Below are 11,778 nucleotides of genomic sequence, written 5' to 3' on the forward strand. Positions count from 1 at the left end.
ACGAGCAAGGTGAAATCCCTCGGTTAAGGGATGTGCGTATCGGATTCTCTTCTAGAGAACTTTTGTTTTGTGCCTATGTTTGATATAGGTGGTTCTTGCTTGATTGTGTGGATGGTTAGTGGTATCCGTTAGGGTTCACTATAGTGTAGCAGAGCGCGATGTTACGCTACTCGTTGTTCGAGGCCAAAAGGGCGTTGATTGGTGAAGCATGACCTTCGGGGTCCGCTGACTTCATCATGGTTATTGATTGGTGGAGCATGACCTTCGGGGTCCGCTGACTTCATCATGGTTATTGATTGGTGGAGCATGACCTTCGGGGTCCGCTGACTTCATCATGGTTATTGATTGGTGGAGCATGACTTTCGAGTCCGCTGACTTCATCATGGTTATTGATTGGTGGAGCATGACTTTCGAGTCCGCTGACTTCATCATGGGAGTATGCGATTGGTGGAGCATGACCTTCAGGGTCCGCTGACTTCATCATGAGCGAGGTGTTATATCGGTGAAGCATGATCGTTGACAGGGTCCGCTGACTTCATCCGGTGCTGAGATTGGTGAAGCATGATCTTCGGGTCCGCTGACTTCATCATGGTAGTGGATTGCGTGTGGTTTCGGATTCACGATGACGCGTGTGGTTTCGGTCATCTTATTGTGGAAGTGAGTCGCGTGTAGTTCGGATTCACAAATGACTCGTGTGGTTTCGGCCATTGTATTGAGGAGTGAGTCTCGTGTAGTTCGGATTCACAAATGACTCGTGTAGTTCGGTCATTCCTCCGGGATAGTGACTCTCGTGTAGTTCGGATTCACTAAGGCGCGTGTAGTTCGGCCAATCCCGATTGTTGTTGTGGTGAAGGTAGTGAGTCGCGTGTAGTTCGGATTCACTAAGGCGCGTGTGTTTTCGGCCAGCCTTCGGGTTGTGTGATCTGTCGGTTGTTTTATACACCGATGGTGGGGTCGTAAGGACCATGTCGTGTGATCTATTGGTTGTTTGATACACCAATGGTGGGGTCGTAAGTACCATGTTGTGGGAACTATCGGTTGTTTTATACGCCGATGGTGGGGTCGTGAGGACCATGTTGTATGATTAGTGATGCGATAGCCGTGTTTCGCTCCCATGTTGCTACGGGTGTGACGATAGTCGATTTTGTACACCTTAGGATTTACGTTACCATAGTCGTTTTGGGCGTTATCGGTCTTAACCGTTTGTTATGATGTTACGGTAGTTGCGTATTGGTCGTATTGCGCACTACAAGGGATGTATAGTGATTGGTGTTATCCGTAAGGATTCGTTTGGTTCGGTTTTCATCGTTTCGGATTGTTGACCTTAGGTTGAGACTTGGTTACTTTTAGCGTTGTACTCGGTAAGGGTACGCTAAGGGGTTGATATCTCGGTACGAGATTGGTTGAGTTTTCCCGATGTGAGGGATTGAGTTAGTGCTCGAAATTATGGAATTTGATAAATCGCGGGTGACGATTTAGCTGTTAAGGGTAACTCTTTAAGAAGAATTGTCTAAGGGATCGTTGTAGACTTCGGTTGTTGCGTGTATTGTACGTCTCGGGATGCGATCAAGTGTGTAATTTGTCATTGGATTAACCATCGGGTTAGCGAATTTGTGGTAGAAGTCGGTTTGAAATGCATGATTCGACGACCATTGAGTGTGGGTCCGTTTGGGTTCGTGACTAGGATCACGAGGACGTGATCGAATCTAAGTGAGGGAGAGTTGTAACACCCCGTTTTCCCCGTATATGATTTATAGGTGTATTTTTTATGTACGATAGGCGTATGAAGGGTTCGGGACATGTTCGGGTGTTGAGGTCTTGTATGCAAGAAAATGACTCAGATCACGCCGTGTGTCGCGGCGCGACAAATGAGGCCGCAGCGCGGCAATCAACTAGAATTCAGATCAGAAAGTGTGGTAAAGAAGGCACCAGACTCAGGCAAAGGTCGCGGCGCGACCATTAATGCCGCGGCGCGGCATACTGCACGAACTGGCACCAGATTCTTGTAATATTAAATAAGGTTCAAGGGCAATTTGGTCATTTCATGTTTGAGCCAGATTTGAAGCTTTAACCTCATCCATTCATTTCATTTCCTAATTTCATTTTCCTTTTCGTTCATTTTCTCTCAAGAAACTCAAATACCCCAAGTGATTCAAGTGGGATTTTGGAAAGGAAGAAGCGGGTTTTGATCTTTGGCGTAGTTGACTAGTTTGTTCTCCTCGTTCTTAGCTACACGGTGATACTAGTGGTAAGCTCTAACTTCGAATTTCATTTTCGTGTTCATCATTCAAATTTGGGGCTTTTGATTGTATGATTCATAGGTGAAACCCATTTAGTTGTTAATTGGAGATTAACACCAATATTCGGGTTTATTGTTGTTAAAGGCGGGTTTTGGGTTGGTTAATGAATTAACCACGTTTAAGACTTGAGAATGGTGTATAATCACTAGTGTTAGTGATTATTGATGATTTGGAGACCTTTAGGGTTCTTGTGGTTGACTAACTTTGACTAGAGTCGAAATTAGGGTTTGTTGAGGATTATAACCCGAATGTCGATTCAATGAGGGTTGTAAACTTAAAATGGATTAAGTTGAAGTATAAAACCGAGTTAAACATGTTTTGGTGTCAAAACTTGTAATTGGTGAGATTTTGACTTTATGGGTCAAAATTAGGGTTTATGGGCGATTTTGAGAACGATAAGTGTTTAACACTTGTGTTCGGGTTTAATTGGCATATTAGGACCATTATCACTCGTGTTAGTGATTACTGGTTAGTTTGGGCGCGGTTTGTACTTGAAAGTGCATTTGGGTCGAATTTGCACTAAGTGTCAAATTGGGTTGGTTTGTAAATCCAATCTAAGTGTGTTGTTGAATTTGTGATAATGGAATAGGTACTTTCCATTGACGAGTTGCGGATTATTTGGAAGCATTCATCAAGGCGACAAGGTGAGTGTTAATATCCTATGTGCATATGTATGTGTAGGATGGGTGCGGGTCGGGTGAAGTGGTTCTCGGTCATAGAGCTCACTTCACATATAGGTGGATTGATGGACTTGTGTATAGGTCCAATTGGCACGTTTGTGCGTTTTGGTTGACCACCTTTGGCGAGGTACACGCTTGTGTGTACGTTATCACACGTGGTTGTGATTTGGATGTTATAACCCCAATGGCGAATGGTTGATTTGTCGTGATGTGGATAACCCCGACGTGGTGGATTTTATAATCCCGTGACCGTGGGTTTGAATTGGAGAAGTGGATCTCGTGTAGTTCGGATTCACGATGACGCGTGTAGTTCGGTCATCTTATTGGAAATGAATCTCGTGTAGTTCGGATTCATGGTGACTCGTGTAGTTCAGTCATCTTATTGAGGTAGTAATCTCGTGTGGTTTCGGATTACTAAGGCTCGTGTAGTTCGGCCAACCTCGATGTTGTGAAAATAGTAATCTCGTGTGGGTTCGGATTACTAAGGCTCGTGTAGTTCGGCCAATCTTCATTGTGGCGTTTGGTATTCGGTAATGGGTTAAGGGGTTAACCTTATTCGTTTTATATTGTTATATATTAATGTAATGTTGTGTTGTAGCTAACCTTCCGGGTGTAGCTTATTGGCGTTGTTCACATCGTCGTTGGTGAAGTTATACTTTGTTGATATCTTTAGCTTGTTGCTTAGAGATCGTACGGTATGCTTAGTGTAGTTGCCTTATTCATGGATGCTTCGGTATGCGGTATTTGATATTTGTGTGGCGTGTCCATTTTATACATATATATGTATGTAGTATATTATCATTCACTAAGCGTTAGCTTACCCTCTCGTTGTTGCTATTTTTATAGGTTCGCATGCTTGGCGGCTCGGGTAAGCTTGGGAATTAGAGATCTTGGCTAGGTTGCTTAGAAGATCTTGCTTTTGTATTCGATTAGGATTTGGGTAGCGTAGTCCCAAATCACCATGCTCGGTTTTGGTTGGAAACTAAACTAGTCGGGTCGTGTATGTCCGTTTGGACAATTAATTAATGTATTAAATGTTTTAAGGTTTATTAAACCTTCTATTGTATTAAAGATGTTTATGGAAACACAATTGGGACCTAAAGTGTTATTTAAAGCGTATTAAAAGGAAAAAAAATTATGAGCCGGTTTTAATACGGGTTGGGTTGTTTCATAGACACACATGATTACATATTTCTAATTCCCCACACACACATATGATGTACATATTTCTAATTCCCCACACTCCTTGAGAATCTCTGTTCCTTCTCAAAAGTTCAGAACTTTAAAAAGTCTCAAAATCTGGAGTACCTGTAATGTACCCTTGTTTTGGTACAATTTCTACAGTAACAAAAAGCTTCATTACGTCAACTCATGGAACAACCCTCCAGAATAAATAGTTAGATCCCATCATTTATTAAGTTATGGAGTAGTATTTGTTTTGAACCTTGTATACCATTTAAGTTAACTCTTGTGATCATTTGGTACGGGTATACGATAATAATGATGTACTCCCTCCGTCTCATATGTATTGTTCCCAGACAAAAAATACACAGTTTAAGAAAAAGTACCTAACACATGTACTTTTCTGTCCACTTTCCAGTTTTACCCTTTACTTTTAACCTATTTTTTTGCCTTACATGTATAAAATAGGGGCACAAAAGAAATTTATCACATTATTCTTTTCCATTTATGAAATTGGACAATTAATTTAGAAATTCAAAAAAAGAATAATGGATAATAGATGTGGAGAGAACTGAGTAACTGATATTGTTTGTGAAAACCAAAGGGGTGACCCAAAACATTTTCTTCATCATACTCCATTCATCCCAGTTCAGTATTATTTTTTGGTATGTCTATCCATTTCCAAATATGAAAAGTTAATATAATGAAGTTTACAATATTGTCCTTAACAAATTAATTAAATTAAAAAGTGGGAGAATTTTCTAGTTAATTAATTGAGTGTAAAACTACAAAGTTAAAAAAGTACAAAAAAAAAAGCAGATAATGATATTTCTTAAATTGTGTATTTTTTATCTAGGAACAATTAATCTATGACGGTAAGACCGAGAGTAATATTGTAAGTTTGTTTACAATCAACGGGGTTGCCAAATGTTGCTTAACATTATATTATTAGTCTACTTTTGAGTATAAAATCAGCAATGACATTTTCTACGTTGCAGATACACTTCCAACAACTCATCCCACATTGATTTGAGTTAAAAGCTTGTGAATCCTTCATTTAAAATAATGGATAACTAATTTCTTCTTTCATGATTTTTAGTTCAAGATATTCGGTTCTGTTAGTCTACTTTTGAATGAACGAGACAAGAGTATGCACCATGATCATAACAGGTTGTGAACACAATTTTAAAAAGTTAGAAGGTTAGAAATGAAATTAATCCCAAAATCCAAAATGAATAGTGTCTTTAATGACTTCTAACGACCAAAGGAATTGAGATACCTGAGCAAATGAGTGTAGATACTACATAACATGAGAACAAAATTATAATGAGGAAATGGAATTATAAAAATCAAAGGATCATATCATATATATATCATATATAATATATCATATCATATTTATAATTATAAATAATAAATAAAGATAATGATAAAAGAAAAACTGAAGCTATTCTTTCTACAACAGCACATCAAGTAGGTTACATATTATTGTCTTTCCTAACTGAAAGCACTGCTCTTGTTACGAGCATAGGCTCGGTAAGCGGAAAATGCAATCACAGCAATAGCAGCTCCTACTGCAAATTTGTAGAGTAATAAACATATGAGAAGCAAACAGAATTACAAAAATACCAAAAAGCTACGAAACTGGACATGGCCAAAACCAGAAATTAAGTATAGTGAATGTCAGAACCGGGAAAACCTTATCCGTTTACCCGTTTAATGTGAAAACTGGATCAATCAAACTGGATCTATTATAACTTTTGTGTAAAAGTTATAGAAATGGAAATATTATATGTAAAACGCATTTCAATTTTAGAATAGAAAGAGGTTCTATAAGACATCTGATTCGATTCAGGTTCTGGACCAGACTAGACTATAAAAACCAATTTTGAAACATATACAGAACTGAAAGATGCAAACCAAACCGCAAAAAACATAGGAATTGTGCGTTTCGTGAGTACAAATTCAACATACCGGATGCAAAAGTGATAGATCGGGTCACAAGCTGTTGGTAATGTTTCTTGTTTCTACCCTGTTCAGTCTCGGGGATATTCAAGTGACATTGCTCAGCTGCATTAACAATCCTCCCGAAGACGTCATTCATATCGTTTTCTTTCACACTAATACGAATGGGTGCATCTATTTTTACAGCCCGACAAACCTATAAAAAAAACAGTTGGAATTCGCAATGTTCATTTAGCTTTTAGTATTAACAGCTTAACAATTAACAATATGTCGCAAAAGAAAACACAGAAAAATATAAATTACCGTTTCAGAATCTTTTGTTTCCATTGGATATGCATTCAAGTCATATTTAGAAGAAATTAAAAGACATGGGACACCATTCCCACTATCTTCTCCTACTCTGGCTACATCCATGAGCAGCTCTGATGTTCTTCTAAAGGAATAATAATCAGAACTGTTACAAGGAACAAATTAATTAGAAAAAATAATAAAAAACTATCAAACTATCATAAACAAAAACTATTTATTAGAACATTAACAAAGTAGGTGAGTAGAAAACACATTGTATGAAGCTCACCTGTCATAAATGAAAACTGCTACATCACAAGCAGCCAACGATTCCTTACTAGATAGTAATTCTTTAACGCCATCTTCTTGGATTTCACGCAATATAAGAGTCCTTTTGATCCCCTGAAAAATCAACTCACATCACACTCTCAATCTATACAACAAGTGAGTTTATTCTTCGAGCTAAGTCTCTAGAAATGTATCTGACTATTACACAAAGTCTATTGTGTGTATCAAACTTCATTTTGTTTTTGGTAATTCTGTGTATCAAACTTTCAGTTATCATTGTGGTATGTATTAGATGACTTCTTTCGTTAACCAGTATTTTTTATGACATGGAAACCGTATAAGATGCCATGTCATCTAACACATCAGTGGTCATGTCATCCAAATAGGATCACGCATCAACTGTTACATGTAATGTAACAAGAGGTCGGATACATATAATAATAATAACTGAAAAAATTTCGATGCACAATATAGACTCTGAGCGTAGATACATTTGCAGACACTTATCTCAAGGCTAATAATAATACTACAATCGAAAATGCGTAAAAAATTAAGTTGTTTAACTTAAAAGCTTACCCGAAGTTGAAGTTGGTCAACAGTATTGACTGTGTAACATTGATTGCTCGTTAGATCATATTGGCTTTGAAAAGGCCTGCATTCACATCAAGAACGGGCTTTATATGGTATATCAGTAAACATGTACAAGCTATATGTATATGAATACAAAGAGATGATGAACTAAAGGAGACGCACCTTCCAACAAATGAATTCAATAGTGCGGATTTTCCAACGTTTTTTGGTCCAAAAATAAAACATTGAAAAACATGTCTGTCTGTATGTTGCTTCTTGAAATTTAGGGATCTTTTTCTCGTAACTCGAATGGCGGTTGCAGGATTTTCAGTATATCCAATGTATATCAAATAGGCCAAACTTTTAGGTGGGTCAAGTAATGTCATTAGATCCCACTGCAGCATTTAGTATGGTAGCAATGAACATATGACCAAAAGCTTTATGTTGTTTTTAACATCTAATAAACAATTTGGAAAAGTTATGTAGCTCTAATTTGGTGCAAAGTAAGATGTTATAACCCGTACCTGAGAGAGAAACCCGGAAAGTTTTACATCCCCTTGTTCAGTTCTCTCCACGGAATCCTTGTAAGGATGTTCATCCCATGGACTGAGTTGGAAAAAAGTATAACATTAGAGGGTAAAAGCACCATATTCATCTAAGATAGCATGGATATTCATATTGTTATAACAATAAGGATATTGAACTATATTGTTGCACATGCAGCAAGCAAATGAATAGAATTATAAGATTGCCTAAAATAAAAACAACCCACCTTTCTGGTGCAGTTGAGAACAGCTTATCAAGCTCATAATCTTGTAAAGCTCCATCCTAGTAAGCACAAAGTTAATCTTCAGTGGCAGTCATCGGAGGATATAGCTAAATTCAAAGGATTAAGGGGCAGATTTATCAAAAATACAACATTTCTTATAAGTAAAGCATTTAAGATAAAATAATTTTAAGATGCCAGCAACAACATAGCATATCCTGAAAGAGGGAGCTAAAAATCAACCACTTTTCAGTCATAAACTTAAGCCTTCCAAGTACACTTGAAATAAACCAATTGAATATTAAAATGTTGAATTGTTACATATCTATCAACTCTTTCGAAAAGATTTGCTAGCATTATACTACGTAACTAGTAACTGAGTTGCATGTATGTAACCTGGCCCATAAGTTCTTCCTTATGTGACGGTTTTATAGTGCTGCACATTTTTTTTTTTAATTTAATGTGAAAAGAGTACCTTATTAGAATCGAACGATCTGAATATCCCTTTTAAGAAGTCCACAGCTTCACTGGTCAATTCAACACTCTACGATAACACAAGGATTTGCATTTAGAGATTGTGCCGTCATTCAGTACTACTTATATAACTAATAATGGGTTTTGTTCAGATGATATCAAACATCACAACATCAAATTCCGTTTTTTCAACCAAATCATATTGTTAAAACGCATTTTTATACTAATGGGCAATGGCATTAGATCAATAGTAAATCAAATCCCCTTTTTGAAGTCATAAGAGCAAGACCTGATCAGCAGCCTTTACAGATGGAACAGGTAGGTCTTCTTTCCGGAGTTCGAGGTCATCATTGTAACCGAATTGACGTAAGACAGTCCACGTAGTCTCAAGGCGGCCTTTTTCAACAAATAGAAGATTAAGATATAGAAACCCGCTTAGAGTAATCCCAAGATGATTGACCCCATCATGTACGTGTTCTTGAACTACTCTTTTAACATCTGCTACTTCTTTAGGGTTAAGAGGAGCACTAAAACATGTAACCTGCCAATTTAAAATTCAGATAATTCTTTGTGTGGCATACATAAACCTTATTGCATTGAACTCCCAATCCCATTACCCAATATATACAGGGAAGAAAGTGAAGGGCCTTAAGTAAAAGACTCCATTCAGACGATCCAAGATAACTTATTGATAGTTACCTGAAATTCATTCAACTCGTTGTCATTCAAGGCAGAATCCATATCATGATCACAAAGAATAAATATCCTTTTCAATGCTCTTTTGCAGCGAGGTTGCAAACTTTGAGTTTCTTGATCATACAAGAGGGCTAATGGATAAAGCACTGCTTTTTGAGCATAGTAAAAGACCTCGGCTACCTACAAAGAACAAAGAAATTAACTAATTTACTAATGATATGGCATGTGATTTCGACGGTAAGTTAAAAGTTCAACCAGCAACCAAAAACTAGTTAACTAAATCTTCTCCAGATGCATACTACATTAATGATTATGACATAAAAGTATAACATATGTCATAGCTGTCAGAACCACCTTTAAGACCTAAATTCTTTTAAACAATCTTCCATTATAAAGGGAAACATATCTAAAAAAGAGACCAAATAAATAAAAAACTCCTGAAATAATTTAAAAATAAGAATAAAGATGTTGCTTACACCACAAGTTGAGAAACAAAATGAAGTATAATGCCAACGATGTAACGATACTTAAATCAATAGTTCCTCATTCATGAGGCTCATATAGCTTCAACTATGACCAAGCAAACTAGTCACTAAAGCTTTATTTGTATAGCACCAAGATGTCAAAGTCACAAGTCAAAGAAAACAGTAACTACTAACACCACAAGAGGTAAAAATTTCACAGCAACAATTATCGGTTTACAAAACAAATAAATCAAGATTGCACACAATACATACCTGGACAAGGTTTGCTGCAGAACACTCTATACATGTCTCAATTTCCTTATATTCTTGCATTAAGGGACCCATCATTAGCTCTAGATTAATAGGATAGTGTTCATCACGCAAATCTAACATGCATCCAACCACAACCACCGGTATGTTCACCTACATTTGAAAAGTTATACAATCTGATTTATATATAATAATCATCCAATCCAACTTAGAAAGAGGGTCGTTATTGTAAAATAAATCATATGGTAAAACGGATAAGAAAGAATGAGGTGGTGATACATCATACATGACATTTTGCGCAGAAATATGTGCACTGAGATATATATACATAATGTATACACATATACATATATACATATACATATACATATACATATTACATATACTGTATAATAAAATAAAATAAAATAATGCTAATATAAAAACAGAGTAGAACCTTTAAGCGCCTAATTTCAGGAAGCCAGAAACTCTGAAGATGCATAATTGTATCAGGTTGATCACAAGCATAGGTTAAAACTATCGCATCTGCATACTCTAACTCTTCTTCTATTTTCGATTTACCTTCCAAACTATATTTAATTAACAACAAATAATAATAATTAATAATAATTTAAATACGATATCAATAAATAAATACACAAATAACTGATTAACATATTGATGCAAACGGAGTTAATTTTAACCTAGACGGAGTGTCGACGACTGTGACCGGAATGCCGTCGGGATAGTAATCGGCTGAAAGAACGGTCAGAGGAAGAACGGGTTCAACGGTTTCGGGAAATGTATCGGTGGCAGCTGCCGCGATTAGGCTTGATTTACCGGTGGCTGGATCACCGATAACCACCACGCGGACGGTGCTCCGGCGACCGGAGACGGGATTTCCTGACATATAGTCTGATCACGTGAGACTTTTGATTGTAGGTGAGCATTCACGGAATTTGCATGATGGCGTTTCAAACTGTTTTTCTATTGTTTTATTTCGTTGAGGAGAGGGAAATCAAAAGTAAATATTGAAAGGGACGGTGAGGGTGTATAAAATGTTTGAGGGGTGCGTAGTAACAATAACAACTTTTAGGGGTAGTTTCGTAATTTATAATTGTTTTAAAGATAAATTACATCTTAAGTTGTTATTAGCAAGGTTGCAAAAATCGAAAAAAATCGGAGAGTTCTCCGCGATAACTTGGACTCATCACAATGGCGAGTTTACTTAGGGCCAATGTAACATCCCGCGTTTTTCCGTTAAATTTATTTTTAACACCGTCTTTTTTTTTAAATAATATCTTTCGCTATTTAAATTCCCAATTTCCGTTGACTAACGTTTATAATATTCTCGTTATTTAATTATAACATCACTCGTCTACTCGAGCGTTTTTAAAATATTTCGTTTGGTTAATTCCCGCACCCGCTTTGAAACTCGAGGGACCGGAGTTGCCAAATGGGCAAACTAGTTGACTAGGTCAACTAGTCAACCCATTTTCTCCACCATTCAATCCCTCCATCTCTCTCTCTTTCTTTCTTTTTTTTTTCTCTCAAGAACACAAACATAATTCATCATCTAAATTCGGATCGGGAAGCAAACTTCAAAACAAATTACATATTCGTGATCCTCTCATCATCCTCTTCGATTTGGTACCAATTTCATCCATTTTGGGTAACATTTCTAAAACTCTAGATTTCTCTAAATTCGTGTTTTTGATTTGAAATGGTGTTAGTTAGTGTCAATGGCTCGTGTCTAGCATGAATATATGTTTGGTTTGCTCGATTTGTTGTTTTTGGAGTAACTAGCATGAACTTGAAATGGGTGTGCTTAATCCTTGATTTTGGATGAGTTAATG

General features: G+C 37.0%; 1 protein-coding gene across 1 annotated transcript; it reads right to left on the minus strand.

Moving 5' to 3' along the window:
* Window positions 1–5,542: 5,542 nt before the first annotated feature.
* On the minus strand, window positions 5,543–10,925 carry LOC139852417 (mitochondrial Rho GTPase 2-like). Its single transcript, XM_071841707.1, has 14 exons — window positions 10,627–10,925; window positions 10,380–10,512; window positions 9,947–10,096; window positions 9,213–9,389; window positions 8,803–9,054; window positions 8,515–8,583; window positions 8,046–8,101; window positions 7,798–7,879; window positions 7,457–7,668; window positions 7,280–7,355; window positions 6,705–6,817; window positions 6,431–6,581; window positions 6,137–6,323; window positions 5,543–5,736 (listed from the first exon to the last, which is right to left on the minus strand). The coding sequence occupies exons 1-14, from the start codon at window positions 10,830–10,832 to the stop codon at window positions 5,660–5,662; spliced, it is 1,941 nt and encodes a 646-aa protein (XP_071697808.1). The 5' UTR covers window positions 10,833–10,925; the 3' UTR covers window positions 5,543–5,659.
* Between the last annotated feature and the right edge of the window lie 853 nt (window positions 10,926–11,778).

Source organism: Rutidosis leptorrhynchoides, chromosome 6, assembly GCF_046630445.1.
Source record: "Rutidosis leptorrhynchoides isolate AG116_Rl617_1_P2 chromosome 6, CSIRO_AGI_Rlap_v1, whole genome shotgun sequence".
In the NCBI taxonomy this organism is placed as follows: Eukaryota; Viridiplantae; Streptophyta; class Magnoliopsida; order Asterales; family Asteraceae; genus Rutidosis; species Rutidosis leptorrhynchoides.

Bases quoted from the DNA above. Each gene is read 5' to 3' on its own strand.
- LOC139852417 (XM_071841707.1), bottom strand. From the start codon at position 10,832: ATGTCAGGAAATCCCGTCTCCGGTCGCCGGAGCACCGTCCGCGTGGTG. The intron at 9,390-9,946 runs GTATGTATTGTG...TGTTCTTTGTAG, and splicing joins CTGCAGCAAACCTTGTCCAG to GTAGCCGAGGTCTTTTACTA. The intron at 9,055-9,212 runs GTAACTATCAAT...TTAAATTGGCAG, and splicing joins ACGAGTTGAATGAATTTCAG to GTTACATGTTTTAGTGCTCC.